We start from the raw sequence: 24,697 nt of genomic DNA, 5'->3' as shown, positions 1-24,697 counted from the left end.
GTCCCTTGGGAATCTGCCCTGGGACTTATCCTTTTTAATGGGTGTCTCAGAGACCTTGGGGGTGAGACACAAAGTCCCCTCAGCAGGTCTGCAGATGGCACCACCCTGAGCAGGGCAGAGGGAAAGGAGCAGGTGTGTGAGATGAGAGGAACTTCATGGAGCTCCTGAAGGACAAGTGCAAATCCCTGTGCTTGGGCTGGACTCACTGGAATGCCTTGGGATCAGCAGCCCTGGTGGGATGCCTGGAGAGCCTGCAGGTAACCCAGGTTCCAGCACTGCACCCTGGCACTGCACCCTGGCACCCAAAACAATAAATCAGTGGCAACCAAGCCACCAAGGGAAGCAACTCCTCCTCTTCACTCAGCCCACAGCTACAATCCTGCACCTGTGGCTCACCCAGTACAAGAAAAGCTTGAAAAAACTTGAATCCAGGAAAAGTCAACAAGATGGTGATGGGAGTTGCAGCACATGACCTGCATGAGGAGAACATGAGGGTACTTTTTCTTGGAGTAAGAAGACTTAAGGGAGAGTTGATTGAGAAGATAGAGCCAGACCCTTTGTTAAGGTTGCCTGGAAGAAGAATGAAAAATAAATTCATAAACTGAAGCAGCTGTTTCTGACTGGATATAGGGAAGAATTCTGTCATGAAGAAAAAATAATGGAACCCTTTGCACAAACAAGTTGTAGACTGTCCCACGTCTCAGGTTTTTAAGACTAGGCCAATTAATGCCCTTAACAGCCCAGTGTAAATTGAATGTTGATCCAGCTTTGAGCAAGAGACTAGAGTGATTCAGTGATCCCTGTCCTCCTGCACATGTGCCTCCATATTCCTCATTACTGCACATACTGTGACATCTCTGCTCCATCTCAGATCATCCCCTGGCACCTGTCCCAGTCCCCATTTGTCCAGCATGCCAGCTGAGCACAGTCAGGCACCCTGAGCCTGCCCAGTCTGTGCCAGAGCTCACTGGCAGCCAACCAGGCAGAGGAGCAAAGAAAAGCAAAAAAAATGGGTTCACTTCCCCCTCAGCTCAGGCACACAGAGGGGGCTCTGTCTAACTCCTGATTTATCAATAGACTCAAAAGTGACCTGAAGGGAAAGAAGAAAGGCAAATGGAATATCCAATCACTTAAGGCTAAAATTCTTTGGAAAACAGGATAAGGGGAAAAGAATACAATTTCCCCCCAAATGAATTAGCATCAAGGAAGCAGACTACAAAAAGATTTTGAAAAAGTCATCTTTGTCATCCACACGATTCATCATGTGTGAAGCATCACCACATCCTCCCTGCTCTAAATTACATTAGTTAAACCCTGCTAGCTCGGGATGTCAGAAGCAGGGTGCATTCCAGAGCTGCACACTACACCAAGATTTGGCACACTCCTTGAAAACTTGGATTGCACTTGGGGCAAGGGCGGGAAAATCACCAATTTCATCCACATTTGAAAATGTTGGCCTGCTTATCCCTTCATTCACAGCTGCTCACACCACTGTGCTGAATCCACTGACCCATGAGATGTTGTCATACCACTGCTTAGAGCCTGGCCCTTTTTTGCTTTGTGCTACTCACAAAAAATGCCAAATAGAAACTGAATCTATGCACAGAGCTGGCAACTATTCATTTTCACATGCTTCTATATTAAAGTCTCTGTTTTGTCTTTTTTTCTTGACTGCCACTTCTCCTCCTGAGATCCACTCTCATTTATAAATTTCTTAAAATGAAATGTATAAAAGTTCATCCACTCTCATTTATAGAAAGCATACTGGAATCCTGTCTGCCATCAAAGGAAAACAACACTTATCTCTAAATGGGAAATTCCTGACATATTCTTCAGTCTGCTTAATTACTTTACCCAGTGTTAATAGGAAAAGGCTACTCTTCCCTTTTCAAGATTCCCTAGAGTGATAATGATGTGGAACAGAAATATGATTTATACTTTTAAGAAATGGATACATACACATAGATATTCTAAATCTACAGATACACATATATAGTCTAAAATACTAAACATAGTTAATTATATCACAAACATCCTTGTTATTACTCATCTTTCTAACCAAGTTATTGGACTGTGGGCTTCATCTACTGATATTTTTATTTAGGCTCTAGCATTCTGAATTTTGGTCTTAACTGCACCATTTGATCTTTACAATACATACATTTAAATATGTGCAGAAACCAAGGAGAAAATAACATTTAAAAAAAAACCAAAACAACTTACTTCTATCAACAGAGTGCTTTCCCCTGTCTGTCTTCTGTTCTTAAAAAGTTTAACTTCTTCCTGATTTTTAGGTGATCATCTCAATGTGTTTTAAGTTTGATGATGTGGCAATCTTAACTTGCAGTCTTGTGATCAAAAGCATCATATGTGGAATTTGAAAAGAGTTGCTTGCTTTTAAATAATACATTTGTTTAATTTAGACATTTTGGATAACAAGTAAATGCCTCAAGTCTTTAAAATTACTTTAGCAATGTAATTTTGAACTTTTCCTAGAGCTATGACAAAGACATTATCAAGGTTAACAAAAAAAAAAAAGGAGCTGGAGCAAAGCAATGCTCCAAGCTATAATTTTAACCCATCTCTCCAGTTGAATTCAAGTTTTGATATTGTTAAAGACAAAACTAAGGTCATACTCTTTATTCAAGTGCTCTTGCCAGATCTCTATTACACCAGAACTGTACAAGACAATCAAGAATTGATGGCTGATCGAAAGAAAACTTCAATTCTTTGTGGCAGAACTCAGTTACAGCACATCCTCAGAGGCATCAGATGCTGCTAAAGAGTCACAGTATCCTACATGAGAAATATGAGGGACAAATTTGTACTCAAATTGCAAGTTTTGAATCTGCCAAGCATTACAGAACAACACAATAAAATTTGTCTACATGTTAATTCTTAATTACATGTCTGGAAGCTTTAATAGCAAACCCAGATTCAATCAGAATTTAATAAAGATCTACAGTATATAAGCATGCATGTTAGGATATTTTGCTACAAATAAATATATTATATTTAAAATTTTTTGATATTGCAACAGAGTTACTGTAAAGTCAGAACTTAGATACAAGTTCCAAAAACCTTGAGGGAAAAAACGTTCAGCAATATTATTCTGATATTGGCATATGTGTCAGTAGCACAAGATTGTTTTTTACAAATATAAAAGCACCTAAACCTTGTAACTGAAAACTTTTTAGGTCTCATGAAGTGAAAATTCTGCTATCATCTGCTCAGTTATCTGAAAGTCACTGGCTTTGCTGCACTTTAGAAGTTTAATTATATTTTATTGATCAAAAACCAAAACAAATCATAAGGAGGGTACTGCCCTATTTGGGAAGCAGAAGAAAAATACTGTCTTTGCAGATAGGCTTTCAAAGAATCAAAAAGTTACTTCAATAATTTATACTATAAGAGGACTGACAGAATTGAGATCAAAGATAAAAAAAATTATTTGTAAAACATCAGGTCTGACTCTGATTATTGATGTGATAAATTATTGAGTGCTGTATAAAATCTCTTTACGTTTACACTCAAAACAAGAAAACCTTGAAGAAGTGGCTTGAAGCAGTTCCACAGCTCAGATTTAGGGCTGGAGCTGTCCTTGAGGAGCAACACTGGCAGGGTGCATAATTAGGGTCTGTTTGCCCCAACCACAGGTCAGACATGCACTCACTCCTGTCACACAACACCAGCAGCAGCTTCCTGAACTTGAAATTCTGGGTGTGAAATATTGGCCCAGGATCCAACTGGAGCCAATCTTGCCAGGTGCAGACCCCCTCTGCCATTACAGCTGGCTTGCACACCACAAAACAGAAAGGCAAGTCCATCCCCCTCCCATCTGAGACATTATTTAAGTTTTTGTTTAACCTCATTCAACACCATCAGATCCAGGAAAATGCAGCAAAGAGGCATCTGGCCAGACCTACCCACACCACAGAAAGCAGATGATTCTGTCCACATCCCTCAGAATGCTGGGCTGTGCCTTGGATTGCATCTACAAGTGAGGCTCAAGCCCCAGAAGAACCAGCACAGTTTTGTGCCTCAGTGTCCCTGCAAGCTTCCCCATCAGGAAAGGCAATGCATTGGGAACACAACCACTTCAGTTCCTGCAGCCTCCCAAACCATTCCATTCTCTAACAGAGAATTCTATTCCTTCATTCCACCAGCATAAGGGAAAGTGACAATTTTATAGTGCTGCTGTAGATGCAGCAGTGAAACATTTAAAACACCTTAATCTCTGTACAATTACATATAACTAAATACAACATGACTGGTTAAGTAGACATTGTTCAAGAGTTACAATACACAGAAACTTGGGGAAATTACAAGCTGAAAAAAATGGGGTGAGGGGGAGAAGAGTTCACCTTCTGAAACCAGATAAGCAGTATTTGTGTAAGACTCAGCTTGTGTGGTCTCTACCATGAAATTAAGAGAAAGCAACTGGAGCTTTATCTGATACTGTGTATTAATAATTCTAAATACTGTGTATTAATAATTCTAAACTGAGCAGTCCCAGGCTGACTAAACACAGAGAGGGAACAACTCTTCTGTACTAAGGGGCCTTGACATCCTGAGAAGCACAAATGGCAATTATTGAACTCACTTCTCCCAAGCTCAGAGCAGTGTCCTCAGCCCACAAAGTCATCCATCAATACTGCATTCCTAGTGCTATCAAGGGGAAAACCCAACCCACAATATTAAGCTAGAGAATGAGGGATGGAACAGAGGAGAGGAAAAGATTAAGGTGGTTGTTCAGGTTCAGAATACCCTGGGGTTGTGTTGGGGGGGCTCACAGTGCCCTAGACAGACTTTCAGTACTAGAAACTGAATGCAGAGCTTGTTAAACAGTGGTAGGGCAAACAGCAACTCCTAGTTCTGATGATTAAAATTAGAGATTCCTAAGGGTGCAAGATAACCCAGTGATCCCAGGCAAAGGAAACAGCAAGATAATTTTAGCTGTAATCTTCTGGTTTCAGTCCCTTGAATAAAAGCTTCAATTTAAGTCCTACTAACTAAATGCATAAATAATTTATTCAATGTTGACTTGCTGTACTGTTAAGCTGGTCTGCTGCTGGAAGACAGTGTGAGGAAAGGAGAAACTACAAAACTTTGTTTGCTACCTTGACAAACAGAGCCAAGCCAAAGGAAGCTCTGAGGAGCTGTAACCTGGAGCTGCTCAGGAAAGCCCCAGGGCAGGGAGTGTTTGCTGCCAGGCACAGAATCCCTGCCAAGTGTTTGAGATTTGGTGCAGGTTCCCTGCAGCAGGCACAAACCAGCACCCTCTGACAGGGGCAGATGGCCAAGACAGAACCCACAGCTCCAACCCACCCTGGGCTGACACAGGACAGGTTCTGCACAGCAGCCTCTGCCACTGCCCAACACTCCCAGTGCACCTCCATGGGAACAGGGACTTCTAGGGAGAATGACTTCTTATCACTTCCTAATTGTTATTTGCAATAATGGAAAGCCCTACATTCCTTACTTCAATAAACTTGCTTGTAAAAAAGCATTCCTCCTCTCAGAGCTTAAGAACTAACTCATGAGTCCATTTCTGAACAAACTGGAAAGCTTCTTTGTCAGATTAGGCCCTGTTCTGACCCAGAGATGGGCAACTGAGAGGTGCTTCAAAAACTTTTATTCCATTTTCAGTCTCATGAGAAGGGGGAGACAACATAGATGTTATAATTCACACCATCACAATCAGAAGCCAACTATTTCCTAATTACAGTGTACTAGAAGTGTTTCTTGGCCCATCTTACCATGCTGTAAATGCCTCAAAGCCAATCATCTAAAATTACCCCTCGTGGGTCCCACTACAATGCATCTCTCATAGTTGTGTTTCTCCAAAGTATCCAGTCTTACTTGCAAGGCCATCCTTTGCAACTTGTGTCTAGTTCCATTTCTCTCTCAACAATGTCTGTCCTTTTCCATGGCATTTCTAAGTCAGCATTTCTTATCTCAAGGTTTCATACAGATGCACACTGTGTGAGCTTTCTGTCAGGCTTGGAGAATTCTCTATAAATCCATTTCCCAATTTTCTGGCAGTAGTGTTTGTCCTACACTTCTTCTGGACTACCCACCTTGGGCTGATGGCCCTGGAAGCATTTTTTGGAACTGACAAACTGCTCAAACATCAGTTATTTTTTTAAAATAAATTCCAAACTTACAGATTAAAATCCTCAAAATACATACCATGCTCAGTGCAAGACACAGCAGGGAAAAAACATAACCAGCCATGCAATGTAACCTAAAAGAATAAAAATGAGGAATAAAATGCTACACAATTTTTAGGATTGCCTTTTCCTGCCCCCTCCAAAGTAAATGCCAACCAAAGCTATTTTAGCAAAGTAAAATTCAGACTTTTAAGCTCTGTAGTGTGAATACACAAGCACAAAATCATTTAAAGTGTTTCAGGCACTATAGTGGCTTTAACTCTTTCAGTACAAACGATACTTAATAAACACTTGTGTATTTATGTAACTGTATAAAAGGTTAAGTAAACCTACAGTGGGTAACAGAGTTCATCATCCTTTCTCTAACAGTAGCATTAGGAGATGCTGCTAGAAGATTATTAAAACAAAAAGTGTGTAGTGCTCACTGTGCACCAAAATTATGCCTTGGTCTGTTAGAGCATCTTATCTGTCTGTCAGGTCAGGATGGGATGTTTGTTCATTGATTTTTCAAGTAATTTTTTGAATTTGCAATATCATAAAACAAAGAGTTCCACAACTTAATAACTACATACTCGGTAAAAATGATCTTTTTGTTTATTTTGAACTTTTACTTTCTAATTTTAATACACTTTATTCTTGTCAAAGGTAAACAAGCAAAATAGCTCCACTCTAGAGGGTCATCTTGGTGTAATTATTTTAACACAACAGAGCCAGAGAAATAGCTGCATCCATGCAAAATCTGTGTGTAACCCTGGCCATAGCCTCATCCTATTTTCTGTGCTGATTCAAAGCTTTTATACACAAGTCCATAAGATTTGGGACAGGACAAAAAAAATTAATCAAGTAGAGAAAGAATTCTCAAGAATCTTACTTAACCTTAACTACATAACTCGTGTTTTGTGGTGCATTGACCAGCAAAAAGCCTCCACTTCTCTAAACAGTCTGTCTCAACCAGTGGGTATGTCTGGAACTTACTCATAATCCATGCTTTTTGGGGAAAAGAAAAACTACTTTGAGAAAAGGTCTGTGCTAAGGTATATATAACCAGACAATCCAGTTCCCAAAATTCTGTCTCTAAGCTAGATAATGAAACAGCTGAAAGGCAGCTATTAACCATCCATGAGGAGTCTGTTTGATTACCCCTGGTGGTTTGTCTCTAACAGAACCCAGGCAGTCACCCAACAACATTCTGCACAGCAAGGCACAGGCTTGGAAATGGAAGGAGCTGCCACAAAGCATGGAAGCACAAACAGTGGATCTTGGAGCAGAGAACATTTGGCATTCCCACAGCAAGGAAGGCTTGCAGCCTGATCAGAGAGGACAGAAAGAATGGGAACTCTGAAGGAACATAAAGCACTGCAATTAATTGTTTCCCTGCTCTCTTCTCTAATTAAACTGTGTATCACCGAACTTCTTTTAGAAGAAATCAAAATCTCCATGTGTTAAGCAAAGACAATATCCTTACATTTGATGTTTAATTCCTCCTCTTTAAATAATTCAACTTCAAGATTATTTTGGTGCCATTTGATGTGTGCATTCTAAAAGAAGGGCGGGTGCTGAAGTTATTAAAAGGAGGCACTGAAGGACTGAAGTTCTTTGAGAACTACAGCTCCACATCCTACCCTAAAATCCCCTGTGCTGCAGCAATTGAACAGTGTGAGGAAAACACTAAAGACAGGAGGGGATGAAAACTGAAACAGGGGCAGGTCTCAACGTGTCAAATAAGATCACACAGATAACAGTTATATGATCTTTTCTTCTTCATCTTGGTTTTCCTAAAACAAAAAATACAGCATAAAAAGCATGTCCAAAGACATCCAGGAACATTCAAGAATAAACACAGAGTGAGTGTAGAGGACTAGAAAATATGTTCACTGTTTTTATGAATAATGGTAAATGCCTTAATGCACTTTTGTGCTTGGTTACTCACTAGAGTCAAATGAAAAGAGATTTTTACAAGGACCAGACCAGAAAGTAGTAACATGGCAATGACACCAACAGGAGTGCCTAAGAAAACAACAGAGAAGTTGTTAGTTGGGGATTTATCTGTTTTCATGCAGAGCAGACAAATGTGTTTGTCTGCTAAACCCAAACCAGTAACCAAGACAATTCCTCAGGCCTAAAGACCATAAATACACTATTATGACAGTCCACCAGGTAGGACAGAGATGGAGCAGAGCCCCTGTCAGAATGTCAGAGGTGACAAACAGATGCCAGCATCCTAGAGCACAGTCCTACAAGGAACAGACCACACTCTCCATCACATCCACAGCATTCAGAGGCATACCAAGTATAAGAACTTGCCTATGTGGCAAGTTAAAGTTGCTCTTTTAAGGCAAATTGTGTGAACAAAGCAGGTATTTTGACAATTTTTTTCCCCAAGAAACCATCTCTGACACCACAATCAGACCAGGCATCACAGTTGTCACCACAAGCCTGATGCCAGGCTTGTTACATGTGAGGCAGGATAAACATGTCACACAGGCAGGATATGCACAAAACACAGGAAATTCAAAGGATACCAGAAGGGCAGACCAAAGATCATAACCTGAATTTCAAAATGTCAGCACCTTCATCTGTCTATGCCCAGGATTAGAATTAAAACTGCCAGGATCAGGGCACCATCCCACATTCATTAATAGCAAGTAGAGCATCACCAGATCCACCACTGCAAAATTTAACCAGGTCAGATATGGTAGCTTAATTCTGTCAAAATAGCTTTAGTTTACAGTGAGGTTGCACTTCTACACTACTGTGCAAGAACAGATGGTGGTACCTCATCTGCCACAACTTTGTGTTGCAGCTACACAAACCAATTTTTTTCCTTGAAAACAAATCTCCTTTGGTTAGCAGCAGAATGTCTTCACACCAGCTCAATGTTTGGCTCTGACTTATTGAACACAAGGGACTGCAAAACTGGTTAAACCACAGATTAACCCTTTCTGCATTACAACCACTGAAAAAAGTGCCAAATTACCAATGAGTTACAGTAAATTCTGCACTTGTGTGCAGTAGACCCAGCAACGTGAAGGAGGCTGACAACGGGAGAAGGAAAGACTAAAGGAAGTTTACAAAGTTTGTCAGTAATTTTAAGAAATGAAAACACTACAACCTTAGTATGAGCAGCAGGATTGCCAAATAAACATAATGAACAATCATTCCAACATGGTTTTAAAAATATTACCTTTGACTTTTTCCCCCTTAAACGATCCTTGAAGATGCTGCTCACTGATCAATGACTTCCTCCTCCACTAAGATGTTCCAACATGTGTTGAGCGCTGGGGACATTAGCACCACCTCTAGAGCATGGAGTTTGCCTACAGGGATAATGTAAGTCAGCTTTATTGCAATACTGAATGGTTCTCTAAGGTTTTCTTTTTATTGTTCTTATTTTACATCCATGGACTTTATAAATGAATCTGGTAGAGAATGCATCTCCACAGAATGATGATCTTAATTTTACTCTCCTTTGCAGAGACCTGGAAATTTAAGCTGTTCAATTCCCAGATGCAAACTTATTCTGAGGCTGGGTAACATATTTTGGTGGGCCCTGAAGGCCAGAACTGCCTTCCAGAAATAGCAAGACCTTTTAAAGATGGCACTTTCACTACATTCACAAAACAGAATGAAAAACGGGTGAAAACAAAATTATGGTGAAAACAAAACTTGAATTCTCTAAATATTTCTGAGACCAAGTATAATGGTCATGCTCTCAGTTCAGCTGGAGTAAAACCTTTGAAAATGATGCCTGAAGAAACAGCATCATTTTCTTCATAAATAGTCACAGTTTAAACATAGCTAAATTAATCATATTTATTTTGAGAAATTACTGCTTGATGAAATAACATCAGTTCTGACACCTAAAGGTGATACAGCTAAAAGCATAACTCAGATTCTGTAGTGGTGCAGAGCCAATAAGATTAATAAAAAGAAAACCTTGTAAATACACCAAAAAGATTGAACAGAAGCTGCCCTACCTTTCACAGAAAGGCAGACTCCAAGCTCTCAGGTGGTACTGAAGTTACCATTCCAACACATGTTGGGACATCTTGTAAAACAGGAAGTCTAATCATGGACCTATTAAAGAAAGAACAACAATAGGCTTTAACATTCTGCTGAAGCACTTACTGATTATGTTTATTTGGCAACACTGCTGCTGATACTAAGATGGGAATGTATTCTCACCTTTTTTGAAAAGGAAATAATAAATGTAAATCAAATATAATTGTCTTATAATAGAGTAACATTAGCAATTGATTCAGTTGGAATATGGAACCAAATTCTCTATTAAACATGTACAATGAACTCCAATCTCAGCCTAAGAAACAGCTATCACAACTTTGGACATTGGTTTGAAAACTGGGAGCAGCACACATCTTCTCATCTAAATGCAGTTTCCAGCAAACTGTTTGATACTAATGAAGAAAGCCCAAGTTCCAGAACTATTCCAGGTGTCAGAATGTGGATACATCTCTGCACCTGCCACCCCTCTGCAGTGCCAGACTGAAGGTTACAGAAACTAGAGGATGTCCACGCTTTTGGCATGCACAGTAACTTGCAATTTGGATTATACAATACCTAACATGACTTTTTTTGTTCCCTGAGAAAAAGGAAGTAGAATCCAGAGAACTCCACTGTAGGTACAGTTCAAGCATGTCCTTAGGACAGTGCATGACTTCAATCTGCTACACTTATGAGCAGGTAGGTGTTAGAGCAATCCCCAAACACAATCAAGAGTTATGTCCACAGGCATTTACAGAGGTCATCCTGACAGAAAGGTGCTGATGGGAAAAAATGATATTCAAACAAATACTTCAGTTTGAAGACAAATCAACTTATGGACAAAAAGTTAAAAGTCAGCAGTGAAAACAATTAAATCACGTCAACAAAAAGTGCAGTGAAAACAAAATCTTATATTCACAGGCAATAGGAGAGCTCAGAATTCCAGAACACACAAGCACTGTAATTGAAGTAGCTATAAAAGCTCTCTGAAGTAAAGCAACCAGAGAAATAACCACACTTTTATGTTAGAGCTGCTCTGTATATGAAAGAGCAGCCATCAACAGGACAGCTTCACTTCATTCAAACAAGAACACAAATGTTGACAAACAAACCCAGAGAAAGAGGATGCCAGAAAGACTCCCTGAACTAATAACAAATGCTTTAAATAGAGGCTGAAATCACCAGGCCTGGCTCCATGAAGGGTACCCCTATGGGTTTGAACATGGTTTAGCAATATAAAATGCCCTCTAGAGCACACAAATTCTGTATTTAAAATATATAGATATGCACACAAGTGCTGCCATGCCACACAGTGGGTTCAATACACCCCAGAATATAGAAAAGCCAGATAAGCCATTTCTGTAGGGTTTAACATGCAGTGGTACAGCAGACACGCAATTCAAGCGTGGCTGAACAAAGAAACAATCAAGGCAGAGCAAGGATCAATATTTCATCAGACAGAATTAAAAACATATTTTACATGTAAAATAACAAAAAGGTAAATCTATAAATTATGTTGAGCCTAACCATACAACTGTTATATTGACAGAAGCAGTGGCTCACTTCTAACCAGCCAAGCTCCTCTGAAGCTGTTTTAAGGAGGACTGCAGGCCTTATACCTACTGAACTAGGAGACACTGGATTCATCAGCACATTTTCAAGCTTTGTAACAACTGGCATGCACCACTATGTGTGCTCTAGACTAAAAATTTATTTCTAGGAAGCAAGAGAATCCAGAAGTATGTTTGTGGTGGGAAATATTGCAGATCTATGCTAAGTCAGTATAACACACTTTTCCAAAGGACACTGGTACCAGATACAGCATTTTGTAAAAACATGCTATAGAGAATCTGATTTCTTAATGCAGGTGTAAAAAATTCTGAATGAATGTGAAATAAAAATATCATGGCTGCTTCTCCAATAAACTTCTATCATATGCATTTAAGGGAAAATAATTTGGAAGATACAAGATGAACAGTATTCAAAATGTATTCCATGTGGCCAAAGCAGTCCCATGTTTCTTAAATGCCACATCTGTTCTATTCAGTCAGTGCTCTGTAACAATAAAATTGAAGGAGAAAAATGAGGTGAAGAACACAAAGTGAAGAGAGAAAGGAAGCATCTAAGTCAAAGAATACAATATGCCAAACTCTTGCTTAAATATTATTGCATTAGGACTGTTAATTTATGGTTAGGGTTCACAAGTTGTGATATTTTAAGGAGAGCTAATAAAAGCAAAATGGCATCACCTGATTGTAGAAGAAATCAGAACTAGAAGCTGTGGGAATTAATAAACTGCTGCAGATTCTAAGCCTGTGAAGGTGTCATGCTCTGTTGTTCACAAAATATAAAGCAAAGTTTTTTGGAACCCCCAGTGAAGGTTTGAGAGACCACCAAGTTCTCAGAGAAGTACATGAGGCAGCTGTTCCCTCCTGCCATGGATTTAGTTATCAGGCATTAGAAAAAGGATCATGTTTTATGCCACCCTTTGCTGTGTCCTGCTACCCTTCACTAACATTTACTATAACATGCAGTGCAGCCTTGTTCTTATCAGCACTCTGAAACCATGCTGTAATCAAGGAATTAAAGCCAAGGAGTCTCTATTTTCACAAGATGGTTATGAGCTATAGAAAACTCACACTTAAAAACCTGCCTCACTAAGGGTTGCCTGTTGCCTCACTCAGTAAACAACAAAAACTCAATGTCAAAAACTAGTTTCTAAAACCTGTAACACAGCACTCTGACCCAGCAAAAAGTAACTTATGAATGAACAAAAGTGAAACAATTACAAATTATTAAGGTTATTTTTCTTGTTTCATTCCCATAAAACCATGTGGAAAAGCCAGGATTTTGCAGCATTATTCATTTGTGAGGGTCTAATCAGCTTGCTTGCCCTCTGAACACTACTGATTCTACTACCAAGCTAAAGACCTAGAAAGTGTCAGGAGTTGGTATGCACATGCATGATGCATATCAACCCCTGCCTCTCAAGTTCCCAAAAAAGAGAAACAAAAGCCTTGCAACCCTTTGTCTATGTTTCATTGTGCTCTGCTGTCATGCAGAAAGATCAGGGTTTAAAGTTTTATGATTCCGAGTGGAATAACAAAAGAAATACATTATATGCTGAGAAATACCCACTCTTGATTTTGCATCAAAGAAGAATTTGAAACAGTCACAGCCTTGCCTTCCTACATGAACAAATGGCAATGATTAGCAGCCCAAAATGACTAGATACAAAATTGGATAGGGAAGCATGTGGGAAGGGGATGAATATCTTTGCATGAATTACCTTTCAGTTACTCCTTCCATTTAAATGGATCAATATTAGTCCCTTAGATTTAAAATAAACTTTGGATTACAACACTGCCAAGCTCAAGTAGAGATAAGAACATACAATATATTAAGAAACCTCTTTCTCTATGTCTTTGAGGCATCTGGCTGGTGGTTACTGCCAAAGTCTGAAGAGCATCTGCTCTCACTTTAGCAGTTTATATTCCAGCTCTGGTGAATGGAAGCACAATCTCTGAAACAGCCTTTGGGGAACACTACCGAGTTGCTCGACAGAGCTCTTACTCAGAAAAGAGAGGAGGAGATTAATATTACAGAAAACTTGAAAGATCTAGCTTCTGAGGAAGGAGACAAGAGCAGTTTCCTAATACTGTACACACCACAAATCTCTCTTTTACTAAAACATTAAAAACCTGCCCTAAAACTGAAGCGATTAAATATGAATAGACCTAAAGGTAGAAAATAACATTGTTCAAGTCATATTCAGGCAAAATTAAGAAGAAACAATGAATCTTATCTCATTTGTCAACAGGCATAATGAAAACAGAAGAATGAGGACTCACATCACAGCCTTTTTCCTAATGTGCTCGAGAAGGTCACGGGCGCCTTGCTTAGTCCTGGAGTTGTCACAGCAACATATGGCAATACTGAGTCTTGTAGTGAACTTACAATGCCATTATTTTAAGTGCCCAGTAGCACAAATTACTAAATTTGTGTGTGGTCCTAAGCAAACAACAAATCTGGCCACACACAGTGAAAACCCAGCTTCTAAAACTTCAAAATCAGCTGAAGGAATTCTCTCCTCAAGAGCCATAGATCCCAGATAGTGGCCACTTCTGAACTCTACAGCCACTTTCAAAACTATAAAAGGCTTCATGTAAAACCAAAATAAAGCTCTAAAAGTGGCTGCAGGAGATCACTAGGAGTGGCCTCTCTTCTGGATTCACTGCTTTTGAGAAGTAAATCCCTGCAGCTGCTTTTAAAAGCTTTGAAAGTTTCATTTCAATTATCAAAGCCAATAAAGCTTCAAAAACAGCCATAGGGATTTGTTCCTCAGAGAAGCAAACCCCAAAAGGCAGTGATGAATAGTGTGATGGGTTCTGTGGCTCTTAAAGTATGTACAGATTCCTGTAAGTCCTGCACTTGTAATTACAACTCCATGTTGTGCAGCAATTGTTACAGCCAGACAGCTCATTAAGGCTGATGTGGCAAATTCATTACTGATTTCCCATTCTTTCTAACAGTTTTATGTCTGTTGCCTTTTCCTTTATTGCACCTGTATCAACTATTGTGTGAGCATCCCTCCCAACAGCTTGTCAGGCACATTTCATGAGGACCTTGCTGGCTGCAGTGTCAGGTGGTGCTGAGGCAGTCCCAAAAGGCAGGACATGCTTCCCAGCCATCCTCACATCCTCACAGCCAGCTGGCTACAGCCTGCTAAACATTCCTTCCTCTGAAGGGGAACTTAAAATGCCTTTATCAAGTACAAGAGTGAAGTCTGACAATAAGTCAATGAAGAACTTGCCTGCAACTGCAATATAAAAAGGCTCCTGTTAATTCAATGAACATAAACACAAACAGCATTTCAGAAGCAACCACATGACTTAAAAAAACCTGACAGCACTGATTTGCAACAAGATTTTGGTCTTTTCTTTAAAACCCTGAGAACTGGATCCCTAAAATTTGTGATGTAAGCATAGCTCTGAAAGAGATAGAATTTACACCCCTAAATAACCAGAGCTTAGTATGTTAGGACACTGATGGCACTGAAAACATAACAAAAATTATGATGAAAATATACATTTAAGTACCAGAACACATAGTGTACATTAATAAAGCATGTCATATAAAATGCATTCTATATTTCCTACCCTTAAACCATCACTAATTTTGAACAGTTATTCTACTAAAGTTTTTAACTTCCACTTTCAAATGGCAGAATAAATAAACATACCTTTTTGCTATGGTAAACAAACACAGCTTTTGGAAAACACGCCATAAGAAAATCACTATGAACATTCAAATAGATGCAGGTGTTAAGAACTGAATAACTGGTTTGTATGGGGAAAGAAAATCTTGACAGGAAACTTAAGCATTCTGTTAAATGTTATTCACAGGTGTCCTCTGTGACCTGTACTACTTACTTTACCTCTCTGTTTCAATCTTCTCATGTGTAAAACATGAAGGAGGATTGTGAGAAATAATTAATGTTTGCAAAGAGCTTGAGATCCTTGGATATAAAAAACATGGGAAAAGCATGAAGTTTAAAAGCACCAGCATGCTATTTTATTTGCAACTTGAGGTAAGTCACTTTTATCACAAAAACCTTGAAAGTTTAGAAATACAAAATTATGGAATCAAATACTTAAAAAACCATCTTAAGTGCTAAGCATATCCTGTTCCTCAGAACCTCCTGACTCTGAAGGAAACACTCCCAGAAGGAAAGGATGTGCTTCTCACCCGTTTCAAGTATGCGTTTATGGAGAGGTACAGCAGCAAGGAAGGGTTCATCTTTACAGGGCTGCATCTGGGTTCCAACCAAGTCAGAGTTGGTAGCCATAATTCGGGCACTTTCTTCATTAAGGTTAACACCAGCCATAGAGGCAACATCATTGATGTCATCATCATCTCTGCAATAAAAAAACCAAACATATAAAACCAAATTCTGCATGTCATATATTCATTTTTTGCATCATCTGCAGAAGGAATCATCATGCCACATGCCCAGTGGCTGGGCCAATTGAGACACAGCCCCTGGTGTCTCCATTTTCATAGAATATCTTCAGAAACAACCATTATTTCTCTGACCATATCAGAAAACATCAGAAGCAGGACAATCTGACTGATAACAGAAGATGTGACAGAGGTGTCTTCATCTGGGAGTCAGTGATACCAGTGAAACCAGGCTGATCAGGAAAGTAACAACTGAACATTGGGATTTTCTCTATATAAAGAAAACTAGGCATAAAATGGTAAAATAAATAACAGAAATTAAAAGCACATCCAGGAATTTTTAATCTTGCACTGTTTCACAAGCTCCTACTAAAACAGGCATCAAAGCATTTTCAGCAACAATCAGGGAGCATTCTCTGGCCATGCTGAGCTCACAGGTAAGCCTGGCCTCCAAGTGTGGCTGGAGTACATGCTGGAATTTCTCTGGTAACATACAAATATCAGGTGTGTCAACAAGTTTTAGGAAAATGAGCTGCATTTGAGAAGATGATAGCAACTCCCAGGCCATCCTTTTTAACAGCTTGAGAAAGTACAAACAAACTTGAGTTTCCATACCTGTATCTCCCAAGCATCTTTACCTCCTACCTGTCTGAGGGATGACTCAGAGCTGTGAAACAGCCATCTGGATTTAGCACATTCTGTTTCACAGCTATTATTGACACAAACACTATTTCAACATATTCTAGAGTGATTACACAACCTTTGAGAATATCATTTTCAGAATACATATATATGGATAAGAACATTCAAGTCCAGACTCTTATTACTGTGTAATACTACTGCAATAATATACTTATTACTGTAAACAAACAAAAGCTTAATTTAAAAGCTTTTTTAAAAATTGGTACATAATTGATGTCCCATGCACCCTAGAATACTTTGACACTATAACAAGCTTAATGCCCACAGTAAAAACCAATTGCAAGTAAGGTCTGAGAATAAAAGGAGGGAAATCCAGAAATCCATAATCAAGGTCCTCCTCTCCTCCCATACTTTTCCTGTTAGCTGCACTACAGCAGCCAATGTTGCTGGAAGACTACAATAGTTTGATAGATAATGGTTTTGTTTTCTTTTGTGGGAAGAAGTCAAGAAGGGACTTTTATTTGTGTAAACCTGCAGATATGTGCTGAACACTTGAGGCAGAAAATTGAATATTTTACAATGCTTTCCAGAAAAAGTCTACACAAAAGAGCTTCTACTAATTTCCAGGAGTGTTAAGCACTTGATTTCTCGTCTTCAAATGGAATTCCTGAGAACAGTATTGCAACATCATAGAATGGTTTTGGTTGGAAGGAAACTCAAAAGCTCATCCAGTGCCACCCCTGTCATGGCAGAGACACCTTCCACTGTCCCAGGCTGCTCCAGCCCCAGTGTCCAACCTGGCCTTGGGCACTGCCAGGGATCCAGGGGCAGCTTCTCTGGGCAACCTGGGCCAGAGCCTCAGCATCCTCCCAGGGAACAATTCCTTCCTAATACCCAATGTAAACCTATAACCCTTTCGTTTGGAGCCATTCCCCCTTGTCCTGCCACTCCACATCCTTGTAAATTGTCTCTCCCCATCTTTACTGCAGGCTCCCTTCAGGTGCTGGAAAGCCTCAATTGGGTCACCCTGGAGCTTTCTCTTCTGCAGGCTGAGAAATCCCAATTCCCTCAGCCTTTCTTCCTAGGGAGGTGCCTCATCCCCCCAGTCCTGTCACTTTTACATCTGACATGGTGTGGACACAATAATCAAGTGTTGACCCTGGGCCACACTGAGGAACTGGCTCTGTGCCCACACCACACAACCAACACCAACTGAAACATTCAATGATCAACTCAAACATTTGTAATTCTACAAGTGAAAAACTGCAGGCAAAACTGAAAGAAATGAAGATTCTGTCAGGTTAAAACCTGAATGCTTGAAATGGAATGAGAACCACCCTCACCAATGAGGACTCATAAGGCCCAAATCCAGCAGGCCTCAAACCATGGGAAAACCAAACTCCTACCAAGGCAGTTCCCAGAACACAAACTCTGAACCATTTAAAATAGAAGCTTCAGGAACACAGACTTGAACCCAGAACTTCAAAACAAAGCTCAAACTGACCAAACCACCAGTGCAGTGGTGACATCCCGTGGGCCCTCACCCCGCTGTGGGTCTGGGTGCCAGGGGATGAGCCTGGAGGAGCCGGGTAAAAACCAACCCAGAGGTTCCCAGGGCTGGCCCCACACAGCCCTGCTGTCCCTCAGCCAGCAGCTGTCACAGCTGGAAAGGGGTCCCCAATCCTGTCCTGTCCCTCAGCTGCTGTCACAGCTGGAAAGGGGTCCCCAGTCCTGTCCTGTCCCTCAGCAGCTCCCACAGCTGGGCAGGGGTCCCCAATCCTGCCCTGTCCCTCAGCCAGCAGCTCCCACAGCTGGGCAGGGGTCCCCAATCCTGTCCTGTCCCTCAGCCAGCAGCTGTCACAGCTGGGCAGGGGTTCCCAGTGCTGTCCTGTCCCTCAGCAGCTGTCACAGCTGGGCAGGGGTCCCCAGTCCTGTCCTGTCCCTCAGCAGCTGTCACAGCTGGGCAGGGGTCCCCAATCCTGTCCTGTCCCTCAGCCAGCAGCTCCCACAGCTGGGCAGGGGTCCCCAGTCCTGTCCTGTCCCTCAGCAGCTGTCACAGCTGGGCAGGGGTTCCCAGTCCTGTTCCTTCACCCAGCAGCTCTCCCAGCTGGGCAGATGTTCCCAGTGCTGTCCTTCAGCCAGCAGCTCTCACAGCTGGACAGGGGTTGGTTCCCAATCCTGTTCCTTCACCCAGCAGCTCTCCAAGCTGGGCAGATGTTCCCAGTGCTGTCCCTTCACCCAGCAGCTCTCACAGCTGGGCACATCTGGGCAGCAGTAATCAAGAGTCTCAATCCTGTATTTCCACATCAGGTTGTCAGGACAAAGGTCCTTTATCTCCTTCAAGTAATCACCCATTAAAAAACTCAAAACAGCAGTCTTGACTTCTAGAACAGAACTTCTCAGAGAAGTTTACACTTCTCTCTTATTTCATAGCTGAAGAAAATACCATCCATCTTTTACCTTCCTTCTGCTTTGCAGTTCAGCTACTCTGATTTTTATTCAGTGTACAGATCTGTGACCACATTATAAATAAATATTTGTGAAATAAAATCAGACATGTATTTTGGACACATTAGATTTCAATGCAATTATCAAAACCAATGCAATAGCACTTACAAAGACCATTACTGAACTCCTGGAGAGAATAATTTTCTTCCATCTTACACTTGCAAGCTACAATCTGCAAGTACATCCTTTATTTTTTTTTCAGTATTACATGGAAGACAAATAAGAAATGTATTAATCACAGCTGGGACTACAATTTTTTCTGACAGGAAGAACCCTACCCTCCTTACTTCAAGGAACCTCATAATGAAAAAATGTTTGGATACTGAAACATACATTTATATATAGAGTTGCTCTACTTGCTGAACACTTTCCTATAAAAGTGAACTTTTAAGCTCACATAAGTGAGTTTTCAGAAGTTATTCTGTGGAACAAAGATGCCATCCAGTGGTCATCTAGATTGATGATTACTGTGTAGCTTTCCTTTTTTATCAGAGCACAGTATTTAACAATTTTGTATTTCTTGGCATATATAACTATACCTGTCCTAATTCTACTGTTTCAGTAAATATTTCTGGTTTGTACTGAACTAAATTCTGAGTCTCATAGGATGAATCTAACATGGTATTTTTAAGACAGCATGACTTCTCAAACTCCCTCCAAACACAAACTGTATCTTATAATAATCCAAGAGTCCAAGTCTTCCTCCTATATTCAGCCTCTTGTAACAATCTTCCTTCTCCTTTTCCCTCACTATAAAGACTCATGCGATTGCCAAAAAACAAATCTTATCTGAAAATAAGCAGGAAAACCCAAAGTATTTGCACAGTTATCTGTGAAAGGTTTCAAAGACTTTGTTTAAACTAAGACAAGCCATTAAGAAAACCTGGTGGCATTTTCCTTATGAACAAACCTTAACTGCATGATTGCAGTTTTTCTTTCTTGGGCACTTTGTCAGACTTGAGCCACTGCTGTCCCAAACTGCCCCCCTGAACTGCTCCCAAATAAGCCAGAGGAATGCACAAAGCAATCAAGACAACATTACATATTGACTCCCCTCTCCTGCAAGGGAATTGCATGTCACTAGGACAAAGTCCCAACATCCCACTGATCCCATGGACCACACAATCAGAGACTAACAACAATACATGGCACATAAATGGTGACTAGAAATTCCTGGAACAGCCACTCCTGTATTATATTTTATAAATGGCATAGATTCCATTTACACATCAATTATAATGTTTATTCTGACATTCACGTTATAATTGGAAATGTCTCCCTAGTACTGCTTTGCCACACAATTCATTCTCTATGCAGAATCTTCTTCTCTGATAAGCAAAAGGGCTGACAAAACAGACCACATTAATGATCAGCATTTTCCTTGATTTTGAAATACATGGAAAAAACACAATCCCCTTATAGCTTGAAATATTCATTTAAAAAAAACAAAAACCTCAAGGGCAAGGTTTTTTCACATATCATTTTGAGATGAAAACTTTGAAGTTATCCATTTAACATCCACATTAGTTTTAAAGGGCAAGCTGCTTTGCTTATGTTGCTATACTTTTATTTTTAAAAATAAAAATAAAATACTAGACAAGAGAAATTTTTTTGCTATGCAAGGTAGGTTTGAAAACAAATTTTTTATTTCTACATAGAGTCCACCTCAAAATGCATCCAGACAGCAGAATAAAACACAGATACTAAGCTCAGCTTCAAATGATCTCAGAGACCTCACAGAACTGTCTCTGAAAACAAACCCCATCACACTGGCTGTATAAAACCTGACACTGCCAGGTTCCAGGTGAGATTTAACTCAGAAATAGCACTCCAGAAAGGGAAAGGTGTCTGTCAAAAGGAAGGGGCACCCAAACCACAGCATCATCCCACACACCAAGGGATGGATCTGGTCACTTCTGGCCCTGCCCTGAGCCCTGCTGAGCAGTCTGGAAGGGCTGGGGTAACACAAGAGGACAAAGAGCCACCCCCATCCCTGGAGGAACACAGAGCACACAGGGACCTCCCCACTGAAGTGACTCCATCTCAGCATCAGGAACAAAGGGTTCCACTGGTTCCCTGCAATGGCCACCACCTGAACTGTGGGGAGAATCCCTTGGGAGCCTGCAGGAGCTGCTGCCAGTGAACTCTGAGGGGAGCAGAGGTGATGAGCAGCAGCTGGGGACACACAGGCAGGTCCCTGGCACCCTCAGTGGGATTTGTGCTTCTCTCAGCCACAGAAACCTCGAGCTGGCCTCTTATGATACAAACCCAAGGCCAGACCTCTGCTTGCAAAACAAACAGAAACATTAAAAATGGTTGTTCATACCAACTCTGTTAGGTATTAACAGAGTTGAAAAGTCAACTAACTGGGGTTGTATGTAGTTCTCTCTGAAAAATACAGCAATAATAAATTTAATACCAAAAAAGTGACCTAAAATTTCACCAGCACAGCTTCACATTGCAGAACTCTTGGGTTGAGAACTCTGCATCCCAGAACAGCTACTGTACCAGTGAGCTCATGTGAGCAGTCTCACACTTCAGTAATAAATGCTGCCCTTAAAGGCATGGCTGCAATCTGCAAAATTCTTAATTGCTAGATCTTTAATGTAATTCCATCTTGTATCTCCTACAGTTCAGAATAGAGGAAAAAAACCCCAAAGAACAATGAAGTTCAAATTTCTATTTCTAGTGACCAACGCTTTGCTCACGAAAGTGAAAAGTTCAAATAAGTTATTTTAAAGAAAGCAGAATGCAAAATAATGAAACAAATATGCAATAATAAAACACTAAGGGCAAAATAAATTTATACATAACACAACTATTTTTCAAAATTCTTGCTTTGCTTTAGATGCCAGTTTGCCTTCTGGCTAAAAACACATTCTTCACACACGCTGGGAATGTTGAGGAAAACTAGTCAGCATTCAGAGGATTAATACAGATTTCCAGCTCTGTGCCTTTAGGCTTAATAGTCAGACATCTATTTGTCCTCAGGAGAGGTTAGGGGTTGAAATGCAAATATGCAAACAACTGAATTCTTTGTTAAGATATCAGGAAAAAGCTTGATCTTTGCTGCTGTTTAATAAATCCTTGCAATTTTATGGACTTATTTAAATGCAGCTTTGTGTCTTACTATTTTGAAGGAGAAAACAATGTAAGGAAACAAACACATTCATTCTGACTAAAATTTGTTCTCTAGAGGAAAAATGACATACACCCTTGACAGCTTATTTACCAAACTCACTAAAGATTTATTGATTTATCAATCAGTGCCTTGAGCATTTGCTTCTCCCCAAGGGAAAATTAACAATTCCAGCTAACCTAATATATTCTATGTATAAACTAAGTGAATGCAAGAATCAATCCTGGCACAGTTTACAACATCCAGCTAAAAAAATGCTGTCCCTTTTGGTGTATGTAAAATTGAAAGCAATACTAACGAAGAATAAATGCTCATGTTGCTTACAAACATAAAAAATACTTATTAAGACAGTACAATTGAACCCAACAGACATTTTAATTCATTTAAATACTCAGTGGGAGGCAAAAGCATTGGAAAATAAAAAATTGAATGATTTTGCTTCCAGATTAATACTAAGTACTACTACTATTAGTTACAATACTGACATGCCTCAAAGCAGAGATATTTCAAAGAGCTACAAATTCTCCTTTACTTCACCTGCAAAAGCATAAGCCTGAAAATTAATTAGTGGTTTGATGATGTCAGAGCAACATAAGAATCCCAGAAGATGAAAATTAAAACCTAGGAATATTTTGTCATTCAATGAAGAAAGAAAATATTTCAACACAACTAAAATGGTGTTAGCGAGAGCAAAATGCAGTGAACATAAGATTTGTTTTCCACTACCAGAAGTAAAAAGATCCCAAATATATATAAATATATATATAAATAGAAGTCTGGAGTACAAAGAACTGGCAGAGCAGCTCAGTGCATCCCTGTACTGTGCTGAACCCTTTTTGCAGCACCTGATTCCTACAGGGGCCCACAAGGCACTGACCTCCATGAGCTGAGGAAGCACAGGGAGCTCAGACACAGCAAATTGTTCCCTTTAAAGCCAGGAGCAGCAATTCCCCACTCAGGGATCCCCCCTGGGCCCCAGGACTGTCCCTGCTCCACAGAGGCTTTGTCCTCACTACCAGCACCTTCCCAGCAAGGCACATTCCACAGGAGCAGCAGAAGCCAGGGCATAACACCAAGCACAGATTCTTATAATTCCATTCAGCTGAAGTTTTATTATAATCCACAGAATTTATGTTTTTGTTAAATGTTAAAATGTGCATTTAGAGAAAAATCCTCAAGATATGTAATGATTCTCTTCTTTCTTTAAAAATAGAATTAAATATGAAAATTGCCATCCAATCCCAGGAAAAAAAGACAGGAATTATTGTAAAAGACTGCCCTCTGGTGTTACACCAATTCTAAATTCTGTTTTATACTTCAAATCCCCCCCAACCACCCCGCTGCATTTTTTTATTATTATTTTTGCTTTTTTTACCTGAAAGAACCACCTCCAGGGTCATTCAGCTTGTTTTTCTGATTTGCAGAGACCTGAACACCAAAGCCCCCAGGACTTTTACTGGCTTGTATTGTTGGTGCCTTCCCTACTGTGCCTGAAAAACACCAAGCAATGTTATTATGAGCTGTCTTAGACAATTTACATCAAAGAACCTTCTGTCCAGGAACTAAATTTAACTGTCTGTAAATTGCAAACAAAGGAAGTTATTATTTTTAAAGACTATATGCTGAAGAAGAACAATTTAAAATACAAAATTTATATTAACATTATATTTTGTTCAATATTTACAGAACAGTGAAGATTCCAAAACCAAAAACCATTGGCCATGAACAGCTATAATATTTATAATGGCTGTAAGTGTGTTTGCAATTGCCAGTAAACCACTTTTCTGGATAAACTGTACAGAATAAAGAAGGCAAATTTGAAATGTTCTTAATACAAACACTTAAAGTCAGAGTTACTCAGGGTATTAGCTATGCCTATTACATTTTCTATGTAGTAATTGTCCTTTATTGCAGTGGAAAATATGTATTTCAGAACTGAAAATGCTGCATGTATTTTAACATGTTTTGCGTGGCATATAAAAGAAAAAAACATTATTGCCAAATTTGACACACACCCCCTCTAAGGTTGCCTTTTGCTTTCTCATCTTGAAAACAATGACCCAAAAATAATTCATGTCTGTATCTAGACTTTACAAGTCTTGAAGTACAAGTAAAACAGGGCTTTCTAAATGAGCCAAAGTGTGGTGGACATTCAGTAAATTAAAGAGATCCAAATTCCTCCCTGACACAGAACTTGGAGCAGGCCCTCCCTGGCTGCCTAAACACATTTACTTGGGTTACACTTTGGGCTCCTTTAATCCCACCTGTGCTT

General features: G+C 39.9%; 1 protein-coding gene across 1 annotated transcript in view; it reads right to left on the bottom strand.

Moving 5' to 3' along the window:
- The window catches only part of LOC129125255 (transcription initiation factor TFIID subunit 4-like), a 158,717-nt gene that overhangs the window by 95,211 nt on the left and 38,809 nt on the right, over positions 1 to 24,697 (bottom strand). The window contains exons 9-10 of the mRNA XM_054640608.2: positions 23,801 to 23,915; positions 15,924 to 16,093 (exon numbers count right to left, since the gene is read on the bottom strand). Of these exons, the coding sequence (XP_054496583.2) occupies positions 15,924 to 16,093; positions 23,801 to 23,915 (285 nt within the window). The remainder of the gene's footprint in view (positions 1 to 15,923; positions 16,094 to 23,800; positions 23,916 to 24,697) is intronic.

Source organism: Agelaius phoeniceus, chromosome 12 (genome assembly GCF_051311805.1).
Source record: "Agelaius phoeniceus isolate bAgePho1 chromosome 12, bAgePho1.hap1, whole genome shotgun sequence".
NCBI lineage: Eukaryota > Metazoa > Chordata > Aves > Passeriformes > Icteridae > Agelaius > Agelaius phoeniceus.
The sequence above is the reverse complement of the archived record's forward strand: the minus strand, read 5'-3'. Positions and strand labels throughout refer to the sequence as shown.